This window comes from Schistocerca americana, chromosome 8 (genome assembly GCF_021461395.2).
Source record: "Schistocerca americana isolate TAMUIC-IGC-003095 chromosome 8, iqSchAmer2.1, whole genome shotgun sequence".
Lineage (NCBI taxonomy): Eukaryota > Metazoa > Arthropoda > Insecta > Orthoptera > Acrididae > Schistocerca > Schistocerca americana.
In genome coordinates, this window is record NC_060126.1 from 163,147,686 (window position 1) to 163,175,566 (window position 27,881).

The 27,881-nt window shown below is 41.0% G+C and overlaps 2 protein-coding genes across 5 annotated transcripts in view; one reads left to right on the forward strand and one right to left on the reverse strand.

The window, feature by feature from the left end:
• LOC124544876 (vacuole membrane protein 1) overlaps positions 1-12,478 on the reverse strand; it is an 85,717-nt gene extending 73,239 nt beyond the window's left edge. The window contains exons 1-2 of one of the 4 annotated variants that reach the window (XM_047123596.1): positions 12,180-12,478; positions 11,739-12,020 (exon numbers count right to left, since the gene is read on the reverse strand). In XM_047123596.1, the coding sequence (XP_046979552.1) occupies positions 11,739-11,954 (216 nt within the window). In that variant the 5' untranslated portion in view covers positions 11,955-12,020; positions 12,180-12,478. Of the gene's footprint in view, positions 1-11,206; positions 11,290-11,738; positions 12,021-12,179 lie in introns of those variants that run through there. The other 3 variants (XM_047123599.1, XM_047123598.1, XM_047123597.1) reach the window with 3 other exon arrangements.
• Positions 12,479-14,586: 2,108 nt separating this feature from the next.
• Positions 14,587-27,881, forward strand: part of LOC124545142 — a 76,654-nt gene continuing 63,359 nt past the window's right edge. Inside the window, exon 1 of the mRNA XM_047123971.1 lies at positions 14,587-18,143. Coding sequence (XP_046979927.1) covers positions 14,874-18,143 — 3,270 coding nt within the window. The 5' untranslated portion in view covers positions 14,587-14,873. The remainder of the gene's footprint in view (positions 18,144-27,881) is intronic.

Sequence of the window (27,881 nt, forward strand, 5' to 3'; positions counted from 1 at the left end):
TTCCACTTTGCCACTAACTCTCCTCATAATTCTGCACCTCTGTGACCCCCACATTCTTCCACTCTTCACGCAACTCCGCGGGGCCAACCTCCATTATATCGGAGCAGGTAACCATTCCCTTACTATAGTTAAGGGTGTTATGCAATTCAGCCTTGATTGGGTAGTCACCTAAGGCCTTACATCCCAGAAGCTTCGATATTTGGGTGGAATTAGTAGTTCCAACCAAAAGCGTTGCATTACGTAGTCATCTGACACTTTTCAGAGACCCAGCAATAACTTCTAATGCCTTGTTAATATAGAATGGGGACATCATCTCAAAGCTTCTCCCGTTTTGCTTCATTACAATGAAAGTGTTATGGCACACTAATGCCCTGTTACTATTACTCGGAGACTTCTTTTCGGGAGGACTGACCAACCTAGCTCTCTTTGAGGAGTGGGTGTAAGTGTTGCCTGACGGTACACCCATCCTGTCGGGAGTAGCAGTTTCATGAGAGAGTTCTATAAGGATCCCACAAGACGCTAAGGAAACAACCATCGACCCAGGCAGAGCCCTGCATGCCTGAGCAAGCCTGATTCAACTGGGGTGCGGCAGGTGCCCCAGAGGTTGCTCGCTAAAGACTGTTTCACCTCAACAGCCATTCACCTTCTCAGCACGTAGCACACCTTGAGGTTGAGGGATTTTTTAATAAGAGGTGAGTACCTTCCTCGCAGTCCAGGCGATGAAGCCAAAAACCCCATTCTCCGAAACACACAACATTCCACCGCTGCACCACACGGTGGTCGTTGAAGTATAACCAGAGCTTACAGTGACAGAGGACTGATGGCACTTACCACTCCCCAGCTCAGGAACCCCAGGGTCACCACGCCCGTACTCAGCAAATGAATGCTGAGCTCCTGAGGGGTGAAAACTGGAAGCTGTGGGCTACAGCCCATGACTGTGCCTTGTGTATGGCTCCCTGTAGGTGCCGCTCGGCAACACCAGTACTGGAGGAGCAGTATGAAATGCAGAAGTTGCCTGCATACAGAGAAGATGAGACCAATGCCCCCCAGCTGCTGCTACACTGTTAATGGTCACTAATAATAGAGATACACTCAATACAGAGCCCTGTGGTGCCCCATTCTCCTGGATATGGGGGGAATATGGGAGACAGAAAGTACGGAGCTACAGAAAATTTTTGATAAAAATCGGGAGCGGGCCCCGGAGACCCCACTCATATAATGTGGCAAGGATATGTCGCCAGGTCATGTTATAAGCTTTTCGTGAATCAAAAATGATAGCAACCAGGTGTGGGTGTCTGGAAAAGGCTGTTCAGATTGCAGATTCGAGGGAAACTAGATTAGAGGTAGAGCAACCCTGGTGGAAACCGCCCTGGCGTGGAGCCAGTAGGCCACATGACTCCAGGACCCAACACAGCCGCCGACTTACGATACAGTCTAACAGCTTACAAAGAACGCTGTTGAGGCTGATAGCTATCCACATCAAGAGGAGAAGACGTCGCTTGTAGTCAGATGAGAGATGTTTAATCATCTGGCTGTGGATGTGATCAGGCCCCGGAGCTGTGTCGGGGCAGTGTGCAAGGGCACTGAGGAGCTCCCACTCAGTAAACGGGGCATTGTAGGATTCACTGCAGCGTTTAGCGAATGAGAGGATGTTCCCTTCCAGCTGCCGTTTGAGTGTGCGAAAGGCTGGGGGGTAATTCTCCAATGCAGAAGCTCGAGCAAAGTGCTTGACAATCGCGTTTGCGTCGGTACATAGCTCGCCATTTATGGTAACACCGGAGACAGCTGTTGGGGCCTGGTACCCGAAAAGACGTTTGATCTTTGCCCAGACTTGGGAAGGTGACGTGTGGTGCCCAATGGTGGAGACGTCTCTCTCCCAACACTCCTTCTTCCATTGTTTGATAAGGTAGCAAACACAAGCATGGAGCTGTTTAAAGGCTATGAAGTGCTCCAGGAAAGGGTGCCGCTTATGCCACTGTAGAGCTTGCTGACACTCCTTAATTGCTTCAGCGACTTCCGGCGACCACCAAAGGACTGCCTTACGCCTCAGGCACCCTAAAGAGCGAGGGTCGCGTTTTCTGCCACAGAAATAATTGTGCTAGTCACCTGCTCAACCATCACATTGATGTTACCATGTGGGGGAGATTCAGCGGTGACAGCAGTGGTGAAAGTTCCCAGTCCGCCTTGTTCAAAGCCCATCTGGGCAGGCGTCCGTGTGCTTGACACTGGGGCAGTGACAGGAAGATGGGGAAGTGGTCACTACCACACAGGACGTCATGTGCTCTCCAGTGGATAGATGGAAGAAGTCTTGGGCTGCAAATTGATAAATCAATGGCTAAGCAACTACCATGAGTCACACTGAAATGTGTGGCGGCTCCAGTATTTAAGATGCAGAGGTCGAATTGTGACAGTAAAGTTTCGATATCTCTTCCTCCGCCAGTAAGCATGGTACCACCCCAAAAGGGGGTTATGGGCATTAAAATCTCCCAGAAGTAGGAAAGGTTTAGGGAGTTGATCAATCAGTGCAGCTAACACAATCAGGGGTACTGCACCATCTGGAGGAAGATATACATTGCAGACAGTTATTTCCTGTGTCACCCTTCTTCTGACAGCCACAGCTTCAAGAGGGGTTTTAAGGGGCACATGTTCACTACAGACCGAGTTTAGGATATAAATGCAAACTCCTCCTGACACTCGACAATAGTCACTACGGTTCCTGTAATATCCCTTATAGCCGCAGAGGGCAGGTGTCCGCAATGCTGGGAACCAGGTTTCCTGGAATTCAATGCAGATAGCAGGTGTAAAGCTTAACAGATGTTGCAAATCAGCCAGGGGGTGGAAAAAACCGCCACAATTCCACTAGAGGATTACATCGTGAGACTGAGAAGGTATGAAACATTCAATGAGGCAATTTACGCCTCAGAGTCACCTGCTCCCACCGATTTATTGCCTGAGCAGTCTATATCCATTGTGTCTGAGGGTCTGGCGAGATCTAGGTCCTCAGTAAACGCCAAGATCTCTAACCCCATCCTCAGCCGCACAGCTTGCAGGTAGCGGGAACTAGACCATATTGGTCTTAGGTGTTTTATTTTTGGATTTCTCTCGCTGCTCCTTGGGTTTCCCTGCCTGGGAGGACTTCACTGGCTCAGGCTCCGGGACTGAGGATGAGCGTGAAGCCCTATGACCAGCTGCTTTTGGGCTCTTCAGCCACTGGTGGGTGTCGTCTTTCCCACGAGAAGAAACCTGGGGAGTCACCCAAGGGATCCCTTCCTAGCGAAATAAGCCACAGAAGCCACTTCTCCGGCTTAGAAGTGGGGACGGACATCCCCGATGGTTGGGGAGGGGTGGGGTTGCTCCCAAAGTAGGTGGTGCAGGAGCGACAGGGAGGGAAACGCCTCCCACCATAAAGGGGGCAGGTGTAGTCTTCTGGTTCTGAGAGTTGACCTGGGTTGGCAGAGCTGATGGTGCCAGAACTGTTGTAGCGGAGGTGTAAGACGATGTCATATGCACAGGGTGCAGGCAGTCAAATTTTCTCTTAGCCTCAGTGTAGGTCAGTCTGTCCAGGGTCTTGTACTCCATGATTTTCCTTTCTTTCTGGAGAATCCTGCAGTTAGGCGAGCAAGGCAAATGGTGCTCTCTGCAGCTGACACAGATGGAAGGTGGGGCACACTGAGTATTGGGATGTGATGGGCATCTGCAATCTTGGCATGTGGTGCTGGAAATACAGCGTGAAGACATATGGGTGAACTTCCAGCACTTAAAGCATCGCATCGGGGTAGGGATATAGGGCTTTACATCACACCGGTAGACCATCACCTTGACCACCTCGGGCAATGTATCACCCTCAATGGCCAAGATGAAGGCACTGGTGGCAACCTGATTATCCTTCAGACCCCGGTGGACACGCTGGGTGAAATGTACACCTCGCCACTCTAAATTGGCACGCAGCTCATTGTCGGACTGCAAAAGAAGGTCTGTGTGAAATATAATATCCTAGACCATATTTAAGCTATTATGGGGTATGATGGTTACAGAAACATCCCCCAGCTAGTCACAAGTGAGTAACTCCCATGACTGGGCAGAGTATGCTGTTTTGATCAAGACTGACCCAGATCTCATTTTGGACAAGCCCTCCACCTCCCCGAACTTGTCCTCTAAATGCTCAACAAAAAACTGAGGCGTCATCATCATGAATGATTCCCCATCAGCTCTCGAACATACAAGGTACTGGAATGAATAAGATTCGCTGCCATCCTTAGTCTGACGTTCCACCCATGGTATGGCCAGGGAGGGAAACAACTTGGGGTTGTACTTCTGTGCTTTGAATTGAGCTCGTGATCACTTAGAGACTGCTTGTGTTTCAACACCAGCAAGAGATGATGGACTATGCTTCATCGTGTGTCATTCGCCCTGATGCCGCCCACTCCGACGAGGGGGCCTCCCCACGGGCGCCACCCACCCGCAGCAAACGCCACCTGAGAGGAAGGTTAAAGTGGACCAGGAAGAAATGCAAGAGCTCAAAGCAGTCACGAGGATGCAATTTTGTTTCCTGGGAGCAGAGTACAGGTGGACAATGTGATTCTAAGAGCAGCCATAAGTTCGCTTTGTTGGGAAGGCTGCAAACATTCCATCGGAGAAGAGTCATAGCGAGGAAAGGGGAAGAGGGAAAAAAACGAAATGGTGGCTGCTAAATGCCAGCCTTCAAAGACTCTCTGCTACAGGTTGCAGAGGCTTGAAGAATCGTGCTCCAAGAGATCTATAGAGGCACTGGCATTGTCTCCCTGTCAGTCTGCAGAGTCCAGGGCAGCAAAACACACACCAGCAACACGCAGATCGTAAGGGCGAGGGTATCACATGGAAACCCCGTCTAAGAGGATCTCTAAACAGTAGAAAGAGAAGACTGTTTACCATTGTTTGACTTCTTGGAGCTTTTCCGGTTGGTGGAGGAAGACTCAGATGTTTGTTGGCTGAAAGGATAAAGGAAGTCTTCACAGGAGTATTCCTTCTGTCCTTTCTGGCCTGACTGTTGTGCAGAAGGTGACTTCGCCACATAAGGTGAAAGTTTGGTGGCTTGTTGCATAGCAGGAGGAGGAGGAGGAGGAGGAGGAGGCAGGGATGCTACCACGACACTGGACGATTTCACAACTGCAGTGGTGAATTAAAGATCGCATGTATGTGTGGCCACGTCCTTCATGGAGCAAGACATAACACGCACAGTACTGTAAGTGTCAGATGATAGAATGCAGGGTTTCCGACTAGCAAACAACTTGCGAGTGACTGGGTAAGGCACTTCCTTCATCCGCATCTCCTAGACAGTTCGCTCTTCGAGATACACGAGACAAGATTGGGAGGCAGCGGCATGCTCGCCACTGCAGTTGATACAGCGGGCAGAAGGAGGTAGACACTTGCTGTCGTGAACTTCTCTACCACAGGTTACACATTTGGCCAGGTATTGACACGACATAAGAGTGTGGTTGCAACGATGTCACTGGTAGCAGCACATCAGGTTTCTCCTTGTTTAGTCTTGCGTTTCTCCTACGGCATGGTAATGGAAGAAAATTCTTTCAGATCGTACTTAATAGCATCATATGAGGCTGTTCTATTTGAAGAGACTGCTGGGGTTGTGAGTGGGGAAAGTTTAAGTCAGTTCATGTGCGGACTATCCACCATGGCGCCACTCACTCCAAACTGGGGCTTGCCACATGGGCACCACTCAGCCACAACAACAACAACAACAACAACAACAACAACAACCACATGGCCAATAATCTGTAGTCCCTGTGCCCCAGGCATGACAAGCTCATACTCCATGGCATACATCGGGAGTGTGCAGCACAGGCACCAACAGTGGTCAGGTGCTTCCATTGTGCAGGTACTTGATAACCGCCAAACAATGGGATGGCTACCACGATGTATTCTGGGTGTACTACAACAGGAAGGAAGGATGCCAAGATGGTAGGGTACAGAGTCAGTGTATACACCATAGTCAGCGTCCTTCCCTGCACGACATTCATTTTTGTAAAATTTGGAAAAGATGGCAGGTCAAAGTCAATGATGTGGACTATATAATCATTAACGGAAGGTGAAGATAGTGCTGAGAGTGAAACTAGAAATTCAGACCCAAATTGTATGCCAAGTCCAAGCAGGGTCTGCACCAAAAGCACCATCTGACGGAAAGTAGAGGAGCGAAGAGATAGAAGTAGTGTAGGTTTGCAACACAGAAAGAGGAAGCAATGCTGCAAAAGTTTGGGACTTGTGGTAACCATGTACATGCTCACCACAAAATGGTGAGGGCCTTGAGGGAGGGGGGAGTTCCCTCAGGGTAGTAATGTACTGTACCAATGAGAATGGTTGAATGTAATGGTTTCTTTTGGCACAAGATATGAACTTATTATATTTGTTTCCGATATCGAGAGTGACAGAATAACTTTTACTGATCCGATTGCTATGAATATTAAGGTTGCTTACTGATGTTAATATTTATTTGTTGACAGATGGACCTATAGCTTGGCGCAAGGCCCAGGTTAGGTTGGTGTGTGACAATGTGCTTTTGAGTTGGTGAAGCCAATCAATCTCAACACAAAAATAGAAAATAACATTATTATAACAGACTGATGTTGTACATCTTATTTCTGATATGCTGGTAATTCCAGTGACGTAGTTACATTCTAACCTAAAAAAAGAAAATGTCAGCTAACTTTATTTACAAATCATTCAGAAGTACTGGCTTCCATGATTCATCATGTAAACCATGGCCATCATCAGTACGTAATGGAAAAGGCGCCGACATTATAAGTGCACTTTTTATGTGATCTGGTCTTCCATATAGTCCTTTCACAGAGCTTAGCTTTCTTGTTCTGTCCACCATGTATTCTGATACAGATGGTATATGGAGCAAAACTGTTTTCTTTGAAAAGGACCCCTGGACAGCTGTTAGAAGTTGCACCTTTTCAGCTTAGTATGCACACAATCCAATGGTCAAATTAATTTACGATATCAATACCTGGAAAATTGTGCTAACATCCTTTGATTAATTTCCCTCTGAAGGTGGAATTCCTACTTCCAACTGCAGTCAGTTTTGCATTTGTGTACTCTCTGCAGTTTCTTGATGCTCACTGCTTATGACTTCACTTCACTGGTTTCTTAACTGGACAAAAATTTACCTCTACAGCTGACTAATTCAAGGAATATAATTCTTCCTCTACACCTGCACTATGAGAGAGTTCTTTCTGTTGAGGAGTATCTTCTTCAGGGCGCTTTTACCACATCAGATTTGTATTCGGTTTCCCGCTCCAATGACTTCCTTCATCATTTTCAGGAGAGTGTAGTGGAATCTTTAGGTACTGCATTTATGTACTTCACTTAGTTGGCCATCTAACAACCTAATGAAGTGTCCTGATAATGGTGACAGAGGAAGTCACTGAGAGGTCAAATACAAATCTGATTCAGCAACAACTCTGAAGCCAAAGTATATTGCCATGAAAAGTTGCATTTTCATATTATTACTGTTCAGTTAAAGTCACTTGTAATGTTATGTCATAGCATTTAGAACACAGTCATCAGTAAAGCATCTTGACAGTAAAACAAAGTCTTGAACTGACTGCTTTAATTGCCATCCTGAACAAAGATTTTTTTGGTAGTCTTGTATATCACTCTTTTATGGATAGGCAGTAGTCAGGAATGTCATTGGAAGTATCCAATTCTACCCATCTGCTTTGACCCATGATGTAATTGTGCTGTATGTGACGTCAGTATGGCATGGTATTTTTGAGTTTGTTCATATTTGTTGATGATGTGGTGTATTTGGTGGCACATTCTGGTGATGGATGTTGACGTGTGGAGTTTAACATATGGAATTGGGTTCATTTGAATCTTCATAATCATTGTGATAACATGGGTTTATTGGAGTCTGGATAGTTGGTGCTGTAACATGGATTTGGAAGCATTTGCTTGGCTTTCACTATTATTTTTCCTGTGGTTTATGTATTTGGCATTTTTGTTGGGTTTGATTAGTTTGGTGCTTGTTGTGCAGAATGAAATTTAATATTTTTTTATTGAGCTTTTGTTAGAGATGGATATGACTGATAAGTTTACCAGTTTTTCGTTATGTGCTGCTATGAGTAAATATATGCTGTCACCGATAAAGTTTCTACAGCTTTTTGGATTAATACCAGAATATGTTACATGCCATGCCTATGGGCAGCACATGAAGTTGTTGAGCTTTCCAGTGTCTTGGACCAGGGTTCTATACATGTGACATTGTTAGCACATCATCTGGCTTTTAATATGTGGTGGTACCTAGTTCGAGAAATCTAGGTTTGGAGTAAGGGAGATTGTGTTGCTTACATATTACTTTTGTTATAGGTCCTCTATGAATTTTCATGTGCATGAAATTGGTGTGAGTGTTAGAACTGTTTTAGATTGGTTTGCTTACTATACTGAGGGGTGTTCAGAGTATATGAAGTACAGGGGCAAGTAGGGCGGGCCAGGGATCATTGCTGAAACTGATGAATCGCAGGTCAATAAGTGGAAGCATGAGAGGGATGGTATTCACGTTGGTTTGTGGGTGTGAGGTGCTTTATTTTGCAGGGGTGGATGGGGGTATTCTGTCTGTGTAGTTAGGATTTTGCAGAGTCTTGTTATGAGGGCAGTTGGGCAATTGTGGGGCTTACTGAGAAATATATTGAAGACGGTAGTACTGTTGTCAGATGTATTTTCATCTTATAATGGTCTGGGGTGGAGTTTTTATGACCACTTAGTAGTTAACAACAGTATATAGTTTATGGGGCAGTTAAATTTGTTATAGGAAGGGGGAAGAGCTGCTCTTCCAACCTGTAATCTCATTTAGATGATTACTGCTGGCGGAACAGATTTCCATAGGATTATTGTGTTTTGTGAGTGCTCTGGGGAGGATGTATATGCTGAGTGAGGGTAGGGAGTTGAGGGGGCTGGGTACAAGGGGGGGGGGGGGGGGGATAGGGTTGTGGGTATTGTTTATGGGGTTGACAAGGTTGTTACTGGATGGAGAGTGGTGTCTAGATGTTATTTTGTTTTCTTTGGAGAGGACATCACACACATCCATGCCCGAGGCAGGATTTGAACCTGCGACCGTAGAGGTCGCGCGGTTCCAGACTGAAGCACCTAGAACCGCTCAGCCACCACGGCTGGCTATATACCAATATAACACATTGCACCATCCATTAAAAAAAAATTAATAATAATAATAGTAATAATCTCAACTTGCAACATAATGCTTCAGCCACAAAACCAACAGGAATTTTACACTTCACTCCACCTATATAGCTCAAATCAATCCCACAATATCAAAAAACCAACATCTGCAATTCCGAAAAGCATAATCTGACATGTCCCTTAACCTATATAGCTCAAACGAAGCCCTCGAGAGAGATTATATATATATATATATATATATATAACACTAATACCTACAACTCTGAAAAGTGGAATCTGACATTTACCTTGACCTATATAGCTATTTAAATAAAATAAAAAATAATAAAAACAAAAAAACACAAACATATACCTACATAACTCACAAAGCACCACCAAAACCCTAACAACACAAACACCCAGAACCCCTCCATATTCACTACATTAATTAAAAAACAACCAAAATAATATAAAAAAGGCAAAACAGAATAATTAAAAACAAAAGTTACTTGCCAACAAAAAGACTCCAACAAAACCATCTAGGTTGGACACACACACACACACAAAACCATAACAACTCACTGAAAATAAAGCACACTTCCAAATCCACGTTACAGCACTGACTACCCAAACTCAAACAAATCCGTGTTACCACAGTGAAAACCAAGGATCAAATGCACATGTTTAGCTTAATGTATAACATCCATCACCAGAGGGTGTCATCAAATACAACAGATATGAACAAATTCAGAAATACGCTGCCATAGTGTTCTAACACGTCACACACACCACCATTAAGTCATGGGTCAAAGAAGACAGTTAGAATCGAGTGCTCCCAATGATCCTCATAACTAACACAAAAGGAATTACTGTACATTCGTTCTAACTGTTCAAATGGCTCTGAGCACTATGTGACTTAACTTCTGAGGTCATCAGTCACCTAGAACTTAGAACTAATTAAACCTAACTAACCTAAGGACATCACACACACCCATGCCCGAGGCAGGATTCGAACCTGCGACCGTAGCGGTCGCACGGTTCCAGACTGAAGCGCCTTTAACCGCTTGGCCACACCGGCCGGCACATTTGATCTACATTTTTTATTGACTATCCGTAAATACTTTTCACTGGAAATGGCGAGGATTTCACAGAACCCCACACATACGCATTCATCATCAAACATTCAGACAATATCAAAATCGCTAACTAAAATTAATTTTTACACTACATACAAGTATTTACCACTCAGATAATCACTCATGTTAGCAAGCCAAGATTGGGATTCGGGAAGGCGGTCCTCAGATCAAATCTGGCTGGCAGATTAATGATGCAGGGAAGTATGCTGGCCAGCCTGGATGTGGCTTTTGGTAGTTTCCTACGTCCAATTATGTGAATATTGGGCCATCAACCTATATCTTATCTGAGTTACACGACTTGCAAACATTTAAAAAATGACAAGACTATTTCACATGGGATAACAGACACACAGAGATGGAGCACACAAACTGATTCCCCGTGGGGGAGAGAGGGATGGGGAAGGGGGGGGACAGGGTGCATGGTGGTGACAGGAGGGCAGCTGGCAACCCTCTATCACTGATACTACCAAATCACACTTGGAATAAGGCCAGGAGAAAGAAGAAAGAAAAAGACATTACATTTTGAATACCTAACCACACACCAGCATGTTTACAAGCTTCAGAGATTATATGTATGAATTAACACAACTGCATTGCGAGTACAGACTATTTGAGCTCAAACTTTCATGTCTGCCCATCTTAATTGCATATTGTTCAAACAACATAATAATAATAATAATAATAAATATTTCTCAGATTAAGACACGAGTTATTCTGTTTTACAGTTGTTTATGTATGCACCAATTTAAGGTTGTAATTTGCATTTACTTAATTTAAATAAGACACAATGTTACTAAAATTAAATGTAAACAGTGACAAGACTATGCACGAGACTAGCTAATATTGCAGGAAAATAGGACACACAGATCTATATTAAATGAATTACGTTCATTGCTTACAGAGCAATTATATGACGGTCCTGGGATATCTATCACAATATCTGGCGACTCACTCATTTCTGATATTCAGAGGCATTTCAGAATACACTTGCCAGCTCAGTAAGAAAAGATATTACATGGCCTGTCAAGTAGTCAATTAAGTACCACTGATAGCAAAGGTCACAGACATGGAGATAAAGACCCTGTTCAGAAATAAAACAACGTACTACCATGGGCAAATACACAAAGAATTATGAAGTTCTAGCTGTTTCTAAAAGTCTGAGCAATTACAAGCGAAAAAGTTACCATTTGAATATTTCTTTCATATTTGTGAGAAATGATAGTTTATAAATTATTTTATATACAGTATTTAGAAAAAAAAATGGTTGCTCTTGTAACCTGCATACCTTAAGGGCTTTCATTACCTCCCACAAAATACTAGCTCACAAAACTCTGTAGCAACAATAATACACATGCATTTCCAAAATAAAAGAACCACAACGTAGCAAATCTAACAAGTAACTACACAGCAACATATAAAAGTTGGGCATACCAAGTCCGCTTTACTCCCATGCACTTTCAAGCCACGTTTCTTCAATTCTGCTTTAAGCTGTTCTTTAGTCAAGTTATGAAATTCCGTGCGATCAGTCCTGTCATCAGATGAGGAACCAGCCTCATTGTGAGCACGTGACAAATATCCTTGGCCCTTTCTGAAGTTACTGTTAGAGACTTTAGTTTTGCTTTGAGATGGGTTCTTCTTGGTGCCCATTACTCAGCATTACTCTACTACTTTCCTCTCATACGCTAACCTTCCTCCACCATGAAGTACATGCAACTAAAACCACCAGATACAGGTCTGTTAGTATTTTAGACATGTTAATATACATGCTACCAGTTTTAAAGATTTTACTGTTACTAGCAACTCGTGTAGGCATAGTAAAAAATAATTTTCCCAACAATATACAAACGCGCTGAGAGAGATATATTTATTTACCTCTTATCGTGTTTTAAACGTATACAACTTAGATTATTTCTCGCTGCGGCATAGTCAAAATAGTCTAAAATGAAAAAGCACAATCTTCATCACACACCACACATCGCTCACATCAGGTGATCAAAACTACAAAATTGAATATACAGCAGACGTCATCATAATCGTTGATTGTACAAAGCAACTGTGATTACACAATTCACACCTAAACCCATTGGCCAAACATGTTGCCAATATTAACCGAAGTCGTTCCAGAATTTTTAACAAGTAAAGTAATGTATAAATTATACATTCATAAAAACTGACAGGGAATATCACATGTGCTATTTTATTTGAAAACGCACCACTTATCCGAATATTATAGTGTTTAGTCCGAATATTCTGCTTTATCTGTTAACTTTTCATAAATTAAATAAACGGAAATAAAATATCTTTATTGCTTCCTATGCGAAATACATTTTGAAAACTCCTCCTAAGTGTATATAACGTTCACGATTATCAGTTTTCCTCTAGGGGGGGGAGCGGAAGTATCGCAAATCTGAAGAGGGCGCTAGTGTTTTTGTTGTATGGGGCAAAGGTCAAAAGTGTAGGGTTGTGGGAGGTTAATACTAATGTTTACATTTTGCTGGTTGGTAAGTTGTCACCACGATTTGAAATGCAGTTTATCACGGAACTATTTTCGTTGTATGTAAACTATTGCTTCTACAAATGCAGTGATATATACCAAACATAGTTTCAAAATGTAAGAACAGAATAATGGCTGCCAAGCCCTGGAGTTGAACCCAGGCCCGTGTTGCTAGAGCAGCGAAAAAGGCATATATTGTGTTAAATGGTAGTATCTGTAACTATTTTCATGACACATCTGAGTATTATACATGTTCTTATGAGTAAAGAATGTGCTAATACGTGTTTCAAATTTCGTGGTCAGATTAATCACAATGTATGAGTAATAAATTGTATAGAAATTATTGAATGACTAAACATTCAATATTTTATACCAGAGAAATATTCAGTAGGTCGTCACAGTCGTATTTAGAGCGTCAAGTGTGACATTATTTAAGAGGACGCAGTGGAATGAGGCCAAGGTGGAAAGTGAAAATTATGTAATGGTTTAGATCGCCAAAAACAACGTAATTTACGAAAATCTAAAAACCAGCTTCCAAATAACGTTTGAAAATTTGTTGCTTATTTGATGTGGTCGGCTATGACGACAAACAGTCCTTGTGCTACCAAGTCTACGGCAAATGTAAGAATACTCGCTGCATCCGGTAACATCGCTGTCCTGTTGACATGACAAGACGCTTGTGGTAAATTGTAGGTTATAAACGCTGTAGTTTGCGATTGTTGTGCTTTAAATCACATCATTCGAAGTATGTCAATGTATAGTGAGTTTGTGTGGTAATAACGTTGATCGTACCTGATTATAGTGTTTCCTTGAACTAGTATTCTCGCGCAAGAGAACGCACAGAAAGATAGCTAGAAAGTGTTGAATATAATTTAATCACATTTAAATTCGATGTATAATATGTTGTCAGATTGTAACCAGGTTAGTTTTATTTTACCAAGAACGTAATTTAAGTACCTAAACCATCGTACTTTTCAGTATAATATTTACATAGCTTGCTCTCATGGGCCTGAGAAACGCCCCTTGTTTAAAATTGTTTGTTCAAGGAAATTGAAAGAAATATTATTATTAATAATAATAATAATAATAATTTATTATCAAAAATGACATGTGCATTTACTTAGTATTTGTTATGGCTTATCAACTTTTTCCAGTTCACAACAGTACAGTATTGAGAGAGATCTTTTTTTTTCATATTTGTTTCAGTCCTGGAAATCGCCCCCTCCATATGAAGACAAAATGAGAAGAAAATTCGTTTTATTTGGGTTGAAAAGTTTTTATTTACATTCATGATAGGCAAAAAGAAATGGGGGAAAGAAAGATGAGGCCAAAATCTTGAAAAAGAGAACAATTTAACCATAATGTATACAACTAGTTCTCAGGGACAAGCCAATAAAATATTTTTTTCATAGTCAAAGGACCTTACTAGTCCACATTATCAAGAGGAATCTGAATTCAGGAACAGATAAAGCCAGTACAAGTAACACAAACATATTATGCCTTATTATATAATCCTTTTTTGTCTTACATGCAGATGTTTATAGTTTTATGTTACAATAGTTAAACAGGGATAATTTTTTAAACAGATATACTACAAACTATATCTCTCTTTTATATATATACACACACACAAAGCATATTTTCCATAGTTATTGTTGACAGATTCACTCTTTGTTCTGTTGGACAAAGTAATTTTTTACAATGTTGTTATACTAGATAACTAATTCCTTTTACAATTCTATTGAATACCAAAGAAGACTAACATACTGGGTGCATCACTTCTTTAAATAGGTTTCTTTCAGTCATTCATCCTCAGTAAAGAAAACCCATTTTACACAAGTCATAATTGCCTTGTTATATACATTACTATTATTTAAAAGCAGTATCTATACCTGATCCAAGAAAGGATATTTCATTTTAAACAAACCACTCCAAAAGAATAAATGTAGATAATTGGTTCAGTTTGTTTGTTGTAAATACAGCCTAATAGAACCATCTGATGAACGTACAAAGGAAACTATACTTTTTAAGTCACAACTGGTTATGCCTTTTGTAACTAGTTGTTGCCAAGAATGAGTGATGACCATGAGGGGAGAGACGGGTGCCTGGAGAGAACTAGTTTCCCCTTATTTCACCCAAAGAAAAGTAAAATACTCTCCAGAACTGTTACAGGAAGTGATAGAGCTAGGAAACTTGACAGGTATGGAGGGACAAACATTGAGGAGTTGGAAGATGAAGGGTACAGGGGGAGAGAGAAGGACTTGCAAGCTGAACAGTTGACAGGCAGTAGTGCTGGCAGCAGTAATATTGGCATGAGGCTTCCAGTACCAGAAGTAGCCAGTGCTGATCTCCTCATGAGTCAGGGATCATCTGTTTCTTCAGGAAGTGGCCTTGGCCAATATGTACTGAACCCATTTCTAGCCATGGGCATTCAGTTGCCACAGCTGGCCCTTCTGCTGCAGCAGCAACATCTTCAACGGCAGCAGCAACACCACCACCACCATGAACAGAAGCATCAACAACAACTTGGACAACATACATTGCACCAGCCAGCCACCACACCTGCCATTGGTCATTCACTGGCATCAGACCATATACGTGATATTGCTCCTCCATTAGATCACAGCAAGACCTGGTCACATAACATTCCAGCTTTTCCTCAACTTGGGAACAGTACCTCAACCAGAACTGCTGCAAATCCAGTATCTTTGGCTGGTGCCACCTCAAATGTAGTAACATCACAGATCCGGCCAATGGTGCAAGTGCCCAGAGAAAACCAACCAGTGCAAGCAAACAAAGACGATTCAGTTTCTGGTAACAATAGCAGTGCTAACAAACACCCATTTGTATGTGAAATATGCCGGCAGTGGTTTTTTGCAAAGGAAAAGTTCATTATGCATTTAGTTATGAATCATAACATGCATTATTGTCGCTTTTGCTCAGAATTGTTTGATGTAGTTGAGATGCGGGATGTGCATATTGTGAGGACACACTTACCCTTACAATGTGATATGTGCGAATCTCAGCTTCCAAGTTCTGAATCTTTGTCAGAACACTATCTGAGTTCTCATGATGTACAAAGTTGTCTGTATTGTGGAGTTCTGGTGCGCCCAAAATCCTATTACAGCACACATGCCAGAAAGAAACACTTTATATCAAATGAAGACATGTTGGAAAGTGAAGCAAGAATACGAATTTTTCAAAATTGGGGAACAGAAATAGGCAGTGGTGGTTCTGTTTGGAACTTTACTTGTAACCTCTGCGGCAAAGAACGTAAGAGAAGTGAGACATTTGGACATTTCTTTTCATATCATCGTGTGTCGCTACCATGTTTAATGCAACTTTTGACAGGAGAAGGAGTTTCTATTTCTGTGCAAGGTACGCCACCTACTTCCACTAGTTTTCAGCATTCTGCAGATGAAACTCCATTGTCTGTAGTGCCAGAGTCTTCTGTTATCTCAGGGAATTCATTAACTATTGATGAAAACCGAAGTAGTCAACTGTGCTGTATTGTGTGTGGAAATTCATTTACACAGCTTGTGCCAAAGTCTGCTCATGAACTTTTCTGCCGTGGACTGAGTGTGTGTCGTGTCTGTGAACAGGCGTTTCCAAATGTGATAGTGCGAAATGCTCATATGCTTGGAGAGCATGGAAAGTTACCATGCCGCATCGGGTGCTCTCCAGATTCAGCCAGTTTCTCTCAGGATGTGGAATTGTCAACACATTATTGGCACGAACACAATATTTTTGTCTGCACATACTGCAAAGCTCTGGTGGCTGCTGATAAAAAGCTTTTTGCGGAGCATCTGAAAAGGGAACATAATTGCTTACCTGATTGCCCTGCTTTGCAGGGAAATGGTGTTGGGAATGGGATCTTCCAGTGCAGGTCTTCTAAAATGAGTTTATTTGTGTATTGCACTCTTTGTGATTTGGATTTAACAACTATCATGAAAGATATTAATCTCCTTTTTAAACACTTTCAGTATCATAAGATTAGTGTTTCTGCTGCACTGGAGCTTCTTGAGAACCATTCAACATTCAGCAGTAATTCATTTCAACATACAGATGACAAAGGAGAACAACTTAGTGAAAAGGATACTTCAGTAATTGACGATGAATTTCAGACTAATTCCAACAAATTGCCTGCCATAGACGAGAGAGAAACATTAGAGGCTTCATCAAGAGATGACAAAGAAAAAACCAAATCTACACCAGACTTGTCTTCATCTGTAACTGATACTTCACAAATCAGAGGAACTGATGATGTGTTCAATGATGACATATCAAATGTAAGAGAAAGTAATTCAACATCAATGGATTCATTTCCTAGAGTGTGTATCAAAGAGAAACGGGAGTCTTGCAGGAGTAGTAAACAACTTAAAGCTAAGTTAAACGTGGTAGAAGAAAGAGATGATGAAAGAAGTGGTTCAACCAGAGTAAATGATGACGTAATTGATGACTCGTCTAGTGATCTGCAGTCATCAGATGAAGAGTTTGGAATATCTGAGGCAGATGCAATTGATAATGAATACACAGAAGAGGATGAAAGCACAGCAACAGAGGAGCTCAAACCGGGAGGTGGCAGTAGTGGTGTAGGCAGTGATATTGCCGAAGCAGAATTTGATCCACATGATGTTGAATGTGTGTTTACAGACACAAGTGATGATGAATGTGATGATGCAGAGTGTTCACTAAACATCTCCGTGAAAAGAGAACAACTTGATGCACAAGAGAGAGAAACAGAACCGGAAAATACTCTGGCCACAGCAGCTGGGACTGATGAAAGCAGTGATGTGCAGGTGAAAGTAGAAAAGGCAGATCAAGGAGACCAGGAAAACAAAACCCATTCACCACCAGCAGAAATAATGTGTGAAATCTGTCAAGGACAGTTCGTCACAGAAGATGGTGCACCCGAACTTGCACGCCACATGAATGTTTCGCATGGATTTGCAGTGTCTACCTATGGTGTTCGTCAGTTCACATGTGATGTGAATCAGTGTGGTGAATCATTTGGCTCCCAGACTGCTTTAGACCACCATATGACAAGATTGCATGAAGGACCACCTGCTAGTTCCAGTTCAGAAAGTACAGCCGAATACGGATGTCCATTTTGTGCTATTCGATCATGTGTGAAAGCTGCTCTGCGCCAGCATATTTTCTCTGCCCACTCTAAAGAAAGCGCACGTGAATCACCACCCCAAGAGCTCAGATATCAGTGTCGACATTGCAACATTGGATTCTGGAGTGTAGAAGAGAGAAATGACCATCACGTTCTGAAGCATGAAGACCAAATTGAGAACTTCTACAAGTGCTGTATCTGTCAGCGGGTGTATGCCAGTAAGGTAAGTGTCTTCCTGCAATTATTTAATAGAACCAAAATTGAGTTGCTTGTCATTGTGGGATGCATTGGATGAAGAGGAATGTTCAATACTAGTCATTGGCTTTGACCAATGGTGTGAGAAGTATGTGACTAATGTCATAAGCAGTTTGGCAACTATAATAAGATTTTGGTGGTGACTTTTTTTCAAAAAGCATAAGTTACAGATCAGTCTGTCACCACAGCCAGGTGTTTTGCTTTCACATTCATTAGCTTTCCCAGCTAACAATCAAATTGTGAAAATGCACACGAAAAGGTGATGTCACTGGTCAAAGCTGACCACTAATATCGAATATTTCTGTTGACCCGATCAGTCATATGATTTTGTGTTGTTTGTGAGTAGCATATCACTATTAGTTACACGTGGTTTTTCCATTTCAGTGTTCACTATCACAAAGATTTGCAGGCTTCTTGCTTAAGAACAGGCATTTGCGTGCACTCATCTCCTTTCTTTCTTATACGTTATTATACTCTGTTTTTTGTTTTTGCACAGACTTACTTTTACCTTTGGCACGTTATAATTTCTTCACTTTGTTATTAGTCCTTTGCAGTTGCTTCTTCGGTCTACTTGTCATCTTTTTATGGTTTTGATTATACTGATTATGTGGATTATCATCATACCAATACCAAGCTTAAAATAAGTTGCAACTTTTGAAATTTAGCTTGCAGAAGGGTAGATGACACTATTGCTCTGGCGATGACTGTGAGGAGCCAATTTCCCCTCCTGTGAGACCAACAATTTGGTTGGTACGTTACATGTTACCATACCATCAATAAACATGAGCAGATTCAGTCAAATATGAGTGACGTGTGTGGCATGCATGTTGCACATTTGCAAGAATGTTATCTTCCACCGGGACTATCTGTAAAAGCAGTCATGTTACCTACATGCTAAGCTGGTACTACTGTGCTGCTTTCTACATGGGCATGATATCTAACAAGCTGTCTGACTGCATGAATGGGCACTGACAAACTGGGCTCAGAGATAGTTGGAATATCCAGTTGCTGAACAAGCACCCCAACACAGTGTGCTTCACTTCATTGACTGCTACACAGCCTGCGTCATCTTGATTTTTCCTACCAGCACCAGCTTTTCTAAATTACGCAGGTGGGAACTCTCCCTGCGCACGCACGCACCCCCCTCTCTGCCCCCCCCCCCTCCACACACACACACACACACACACACACACACACACACACACACTCACACACACACTCTCTCTTCTTCGTGCTGTCTGTGACTCGTCATCTCCTCTGCATAGTGATTAGCAGGCTATCCTCATAGTACTGTTCTTATTCCATTACGTACTTTCTGTTGGGTAATATAGTGGTTTGGAAGATACCTGGTGAGCAGAGGTTACTTATGTCTCACATTCATTTGTTTCTTCATTGTGGTCATGTGCCATAAAGTGATTGTGATGCTGATTATCTCGTAAACTTTTCAAATTGTGACGGCTGTTTATTTTTTAATTCAGAAGTAGTTAGTCTTATCTTCCATGGACTATTTGCACAATAAATTGCTCTGGCATGGAATGAATCATTTTTCATTTACATCGCAAATTAGTTTGTGAATATGGGTTCAGGCACAATATTTTTGTCTTCCCTCCTCGCCACCCCCCACCCCCCCTCCCCCGAAGAGCTATAATCATGATGATATTTGATTATCGCAATGCGTTGCTAATAATATCGTCCGCCCACTAGTATTTACGGCCAGCCATTGGCACACTATACTTCACTGCCAACATAGCTTCACAAAACATGCAAGCAAAGACAGTGCCCGTGATCTAGAGCTTTAACCCCACCAGATCAGATTAGGAAAATTCTGCTGCCTCTGAACAGACTGGTGGTCTACAATGAATCTGATCCATGCAGGAATGTGTGTCCTCTTATGAAATCTCCTAAGCCCTAAACGTGAATCTTCACCTCAGCGAAACATAGTAGATGGCCTGAAGTTGTTTGGGTAAAGCACTGCCCATAAAAGACAAGGGTCCAGTTTCAGTCCTGGTGTGGCACATTGCCTGTCTGTCAGGAAGTCTCAGGCAGATGGTGTGTGCGCTCAGAGTAATAACAGTATATCAATCAGAAAGACTTAAATCTGCTTGGCAATCTTGAAACTGTATTTTTGCTATTTGGCTGTTTATGAGTGAACTCTTCTGTCTTAAATATGGTTGTCTTTGGGCCCAGCAAGAAGCATCAGAGAACAAACACTATGCAACTATTATTGAAAAAAAGAGAGGAAGAAAACAGGAGGAAGGACATGTATCCTCTAGGACAATTCCTAAACGAATGTGTATCTTTCAGCAAAGTTAAAATACAGTTCTTTCCATAACATCTTTGATCAGAATGTCTAAGTACAGGGTTATTCAGAGATCACACTGAATCATTTTGCTAAGATACTGCACCATCTTTTCTCATCTTGAAGTGAACATGAGCATAGAACACCAGCTCGTGGAGCCTCAGGACTTTCACATTTATGAATCATGTGTTTACTGATATGGCAATATGATTGCAGTGTGCTTCTTTCTTCTCCTGTAATCATGCTAAGCAGTTGTAGTCAGATATGTTGCACACATCTCAGTGTTGTAAAATGTTAGAATCAGATTGGAATACATATGATCCCTTGGTTCACAGCGATCATTGAATAAAGATAGTGGAGAAAAGAACAGCAATCAGTCATGAAATCCATCATTTTATTGCAGCATATCTAGATTTCCACCATTATGTAGTTATCTTCAGTGGATAAAACAGCAGGTGACACTAGCCTAAAGTATCATGTAATGAACAATATTTGGTTGCTGTAGAGCATACAGGAGTCAACGTTAGACTATTGCATGCTTTATAGCAACCAGTATTGTTTATTATGTGATACTTTGGACTAATGTCACCTGTTGGTTTATGCACTGAAGATGACCATGTAATAATAGAAATCTGGATCTGCTGTAATAAAAAGTGATGGATTTCGTGATTGACTGCTGATTTTTCTCCATTGACTAAATGATAGAATATCAAAGAAATTAAACAGAAAACTTCCTGTAATATTGACTAATCATGTTCATAAAGCATTTTATGAAATTGTTTTTGGCCTTCATTTCCAGAATCTCATCTTACATTTACTCTCTGGTACCACACCATCTTAGCGTAAATTTTCTACTGGCCACCCGCTTCTGTCCTGTTAGTTGTCTGTCTGTGTGTGGATGATGCACGTGTACCGTAGATAGATAATTTTTGCTGTTGACTAAGCCATATGGCTATGCCATCGCATTTCTATGGATCACACAATATGTGACACGTAACTCTATTTTATATTTCAAACGTATGTAATTTTTGGGGTTTCTATTTTCTATACATATGACTTCCATGTATTGGTTGAAACATATCCTATTTTAATTTTGTTACACCTTCTGAGGATGACTGGTCTATATCTGTCGAAACACAGGTAGGCTAAAGGTTTGAAGAAACTTTTGATGTGCAGATGGTTGGCTGTATGATCCCCAGTGCATCAAACTATATTTGAAAATGATCAAAAAATATAATTCATGCCCATGGAAAATCAATGTTTCAATTTAAAAAACAACATGTTGTAACCACTTGCAAACATGTTTGTTAAACAAATGCAAGGCTATAAAAGAAATCTAACAACAAAGCAAATTGTACTTCAGATAAACAGCATTAAAATTAAAGTTTGGCATTATCATATTGTTTAATTGGTTTGCATCTACAGTTCATACTAGTGAAGGCACTTTTATTTTCACTAATTAATTAGCTGTCTTAAAATACCTCCTTCAGTACTGAACAAGGCCAAAATGCCAAGCCTGCATTGAAATATAGAAGCTTGAAAGCAACTTCATTGTTGAAAATGACTTTCCTCCATTGCTGATTGTGGCCATAAGTAACAGGTGTGTTCTTAGGTCGATCTTGATATTAGGAAAACAGTCTTAGATTTTTTTGTGTGAAAGGTAGTTTACACGGTCACTAACTGCTATTTCAGTTTTGTCATCATTTTGATGCTTTCTAAATCTGCTCCGATTTGTGGAAAGAAGCTCTTCTATCGCAAGGATATTTATTGTATTTGAACTCGGTATATGTTCAAGAATTCGGCAGCAAACCAATGTTAATGATATTGGTCTGTAATTTGGTGGGTTCATTCTTTCACCCTTCTTGTTTGCAAAAGCCACCTGAGCTTTTTTCTGGTTGCATGGGACTTTACACTGTGGAGAGATTCACAAGAAATGCAAGTTAAGTAAGGGATTAATGCAGCAGAGTACTCTTCTGTAAAACTGAATTAGGACTCCATCTGGGCCTGGTCATGTATTTCTTTTAAAATCTTTCAGTTGTTTCCCTGCATCAGGGATGCCTATTGCTATTTCCTCTATACAGGAATCTGAACAATGGTCAAATGACGGTATGTTTGTGTACATTCCTCCTGTGTGAATGAGTTTTTAATTGCAAGATTTAAAACTTCAGATTCTTTTTGCTGTTTCTAATGCAGCACCAGTGACTGAATGGAAGACTTCGACCTGCTTAGTGATTTTGCATAGGACCAGAATTTTCTTGTGTTCTCAGCAAAATTTTTTGCTAAGGTATGATGGTGGTTGTTGTTGCATGCTTCCCTGATTGATCTTTTTGTAGATGCATGAAATTCTGCTAACATTTGCTTGTCGTCATCTGCACTTTGTTTTTTTGGTCCGAGAGTGCAACAATCTCCGCTTCCTCAAAAATTTCCAAATTTTGCTGTTAAATCATGATGTGCCTTTTCCTTCCTTGATGACTTACTCAGCACATACTTCTCCAGGGTGTGATTTACAGTCCATTTAAACTTTGCCCGTAATTTCTCTTTGTCTGTTGTGTGGACTTGATGATGTCCATTCATTGTCTTAGTGGGTGCTAACAACCACTTATCTGCTGGTTTTAGCAAAAATACTCTCCTACCCTTCATGATGGATTTATTATTAACTTTGGTAACCATTGTCACTGTGATAGCATGGTTGCTAATTGTCTCTATACTAACATGGTACATAAGCTCAGTCTCGCATCTCCAGACAGTTTTCCGGAAAAGTGTTCAAAAGTACTTTCAAGACTGTCTGTCCATACCACCTGCAGTGTATCCATAGGTGTCCCAGTCCATACTCAGTATGTTAGTCACCTCCAACTAATACGGGGTGTTCCTCTCAAACCTCCCTGATTTCAAGGACCCAGGAGGGAAAAAACCACAGTAGATACGACAGTGAAAAATGCACCGCATTGTAGAGCACCTCAAAGACTTTATATTCCCATGTCAGAAGTATCATCGCCGGAGTGCAGCATGCTCGCATGAAGTGAAAATGGCAACTCCACAGCAGTGCTCACAATCAGTAGTATGGTCTACAGAAACAAAATCGCCGATTATTGTGCAAAGAAATCATCGTCGTGTGTATGAATGTGATCCACCTGATCTGAAAACAATTAAGGAATTGTATAGGACGTTTCTGGCAACAGGAAGTGTTCTGAAACATTCTGGTGGTGCACGTTATGGAGTTTCAGAAGAGGCAGTGGAGGATATCGGACAAAAATTTCACAGAAGTCCACGTAAGTCAATTCGTCAAGCACCTAGGCTACTTGATGTACCTCGATCAATATTGCATTGTGTACTTCACCAGCATCTTCATATGTGTGCTTACAAAGTGCAAATTCTGCAACATCTGACGCTGAACTACAAACCACCTCGACAACAGTTTGCTGCAGATATGCTGCAGCGTATTGATATGGATGTCAGCTTCCTGGAAAGATGTTTATTCTCAGATGAGGCAACCTTTCATCTGTCAGGAAGGGTTAATAGGCATAATGTTCGGATTTGGGGTTAACAAAATCCACACATTGTCATTGAACATGTTCACGATAGCCCTTAACTAAACATCTGGTGCGGGCTAATGCACCACAGGATTGTTGGACCGTTCTTCTTTGCGGAACAAACAGTGAATGGGTAAGTGTATCTGGACATGTTGGAGCAGTTTGTCTACCCCTAGATACAAGACTTGTAACCCAACATCATTTTTCAACAAGATGGAGCTCCGCCGCATTGGTCAACAGCTGTTCGCAAGTTCCTGGATAGGAAATTTCCCAGTCGTTCGATCGGACACGGAGGACCCATTGCCTGGCCACCATGTTCACCTTACATTACGCTGCTTGATTTCTTCATGTGGGCATTTGTGAAAGACCATGTGTATCCAATCGAAGGGGACGATATTCCTATGTTGCGACATCATATCACTAGTGTGATCGCAACAATAACAGAGGAAATCTTACAGAGAACTTGGCAAGAAATTGAATATAGACTCAATATTCTTCATGCTACAAATGGTTCACACGTAGTAGAGGTGTATTGATGAAAAATGTATAAATCCTTTGAGATGCTCCAATGTGGTGCAATTTTCATTGTCATATCTACTGTGTCTTCCCCCCCCCCCCCCCCCCCCCTCTCCCCCAACCCCTCTAGGTCTCTGAAATCAGGAAGGTTTAATTGGCACACCCTGTATTGCATGTTTATGGTATTTGTATGCTACTGCGCATAGAGTTTCTTTGAATGATTCTAAAACTGTCACAGCAGGATCGGTTGTCTGGTAAAAAGTTGGGTAATTAACTTAGAGTTCACGTAGGCCTTATTCATTTGTCCTTATAACTTCACAGTCAGACTCGACAAATACTCTGCTATGTGAGTAGCTGCTTCCTTTGTGTTGTGACTCTTGACATGTCAAGGGGCTCCTACAACTCCCCGAGAGAGAGAGAGAGAGAGAGAGAGAGAGAGAGAGAGAGAGAGAGAGAGAGAGAGAGAGACTGGACTGTGGTAAGGGATGGTGGCTGGATAGGAGAGATCTTTCTACCAAATCTTCAAAAGTAGAGTGAACTTAAAAGCCCTCTAACACTTGCTGTATTAGAATTGTGCTTATGATCTGTCTTAACATAGCTAGTTGATTAAATTCGAAATTGTTCTACAAAAAATAATAATAATATAATAATTAAGTTACTATTATTATTATTATTATTATTATTATTTAAAATAGTTTATCATTGTCATTGGTTTCCCCCTTAATAGTTTTAGTATTGATCATACAATGTAAGATTTCAGGGCCGGTACTGACATCACATAAAACTTCCAGGCTATTAGGCTATGGTTGATGTATAAAATTTCCCCTAACGGAGATATCTTCAGAGGTAAAATGGCGAACTGAAACCAGAACTCAAAGGATTGCCAATTATATACACAATGTAGTGGACGCAACTGTCTATCAGGTGACATTGGGTATCACTGGTAATGCCAACATTCTCGATTGAAAGTAATTGATCGTCATTCTTATGTAGCAGCGTTGATGTCCAAATTTTGTCTAATTTAACGCCTTCCTCTTTTAAATTATAAAATTATTATGGTGTTTATAAATGTCAATTGTGCCCCTCTACATGCACGCGATGTTGTCAATATGACACTCATCTCAGTGAATTTTATTTCATGATCACTTTCTTGGTAAAGTTGTTCCACTATGGCTGATTTATCCTTTGCCGTAGGCAGCAATTCGTCTTGCTTTCAGTGACATAGGTGTCAACACACTTTTTTTCCCCCCTCTTCTACCAGTCCACAACTACAAGAAATTTTATATACGCCCATTGTAGCAAAGGATGTCATATATCTTTTGCAGATCTTAAACATTCTTTTATCTTCCTGGTTGGTCTGAACATAGTATCCACACCGTATTTGCTCAACATTTTCCCAATGCAATCTGCAGTCGTACTGTTGAACAGAAGGAAAACTTTCCCTCTGGGTGCGTCTCATTCCTCACTGGTCCAGATTCTCTCACTAGGGCGAAATGCTCTATCCATCTCCTTATTAGAATAACCATTCTCCTTGAATGTTGAAAGCAGATGCTCAAGCTCATCTGTTAAGTAAGTTGATTCACAAATTTTGCGTGTCCTACCAAGATTTTAATGACCCCTCTTTTTTGTCTGGATTGGTGGTGGTTATAATCTTTATGCAGGTAACAGTCAGTATACGTGGCGTTTCTGTTCACTTGCTTGACAACACACACATCCAAGAAATTCAGCTGGCCGTTACCCTCCATCTCCACAGGAAATTGCTTTTTCGGATTGATGCTGTTGAGATGTACCAGGAAGGAATCCAATTTCTCTGCACCATGTGCCCAAACTACAAAAGTATCATTGACATAGCAGCCCCAATTGGCTGGTCTTTTTCTGGCAGTCTGCAATAGATGTTGATCAAAGTTCTTCATAAACAAATTGGCAACAGGTGGACTAATGTGTTCATAAAAAAAAACTAGTGATGTTCTCATAGCTGAGGTCACGTAATAGATTGTGTTGCCCTCTATGCTGCCTATATAATCAGCGTTCCCTCAAGATCTGGTTGCAGTTTGCCATTTAACTCTGAAGATATCTTCCACAGTTGGCGGAGAGGAAATGTTAGGAGAAAGTTTTATACATCAACTATGGCCTAATAGCCTGGAAGTTTTAAGTGAAGTTTCAGCATTGTCTCTTTAAGTTGTAACTGATTATTGTGGAATTTGTTGTTTACAAAATTGAGGGTAAGGCCTAGTTATAAAATATGCTGTTATTAAAGCTACTCTGCCACACATGTTCTGTATTTTTCCATTGCCCAAAAATTCTCTACTCTTAAAATTTTACTTTTAATAACACACATTATGAAAATGTAATTGACGAATTACTTAAAAGCTGATATTGAATTCACAAAATTCCGTGTTATAATGTGTTAAATAGGAAAAGTTCAATTATAACCACCCGGTATAAAAAGTCAGCCTTGCCATCTATGTCTTCAGACAAATGTCCATACTGAAATTGTCAACGGGATCATCTCCAGTTATATAATTCACCAATTTTATGATGTATATATCAGTCTCGTCTTCAAATTGAAAATGGACTTTTTTGAGCCAACTCTGTGTAACATTTATATTGTTTGCCAAGGGTAACAATTTATTCTGTAATGGGGCAGTTCTGTCTAGTTTCTGCCCCGAAGAGGGAGTCTTGAAATAGTTTTCATATTTTCTATAACACTGAAGGAATTCATTTTAGGGAAGTAATTTTTGATAATTTTACTAACCGTGAGCCAGACTATCCCTACCGCCATGTATTTGTAGCTTCAGGGTCTCCATTTTAGTTGTATTTTATTGGATTATCTTTAGATGGTGCAGTAGTACCATTGTTTCTAACATATTGAAAGAGGAAAAAAATACCGTTATCTATTGGCAACAGATTAGCGAACACATACAGTAGCTGACACATTTTTGAACTTTTGGTGCTTCAGAAAATAGGAAAAAGGATGGAAGGAAACAATAGTTCTTGGACATGAAAGTCCTTTAGGATACTGAGTCAGTAGAGCTTCCCTAGCATGTATTGGCATTGAAATTAAAGCTAAAATACCAGCAAGAGACAAATTTGAAAACCTAACAAGATAGGGCTTATAACCATGAGGACTATTTCATTTTGTAGCTTTTTTTTTAGATAGATAAGTTTCTTATTTCAATGGAGTTAGTTAATCTCATATTCCATAGATCATTATGGCTGCCATGATAAATCATGTTCATTGGTCGCTTTGCATTAACATCACAAATTATTTTGTAAATATAGCTGTATTGCTGTTTGTCAGACATTTTATGTCACTAGGTAAGTAATCTTTTTGTGCTGAAGACAATCTTTATGTGGAGTA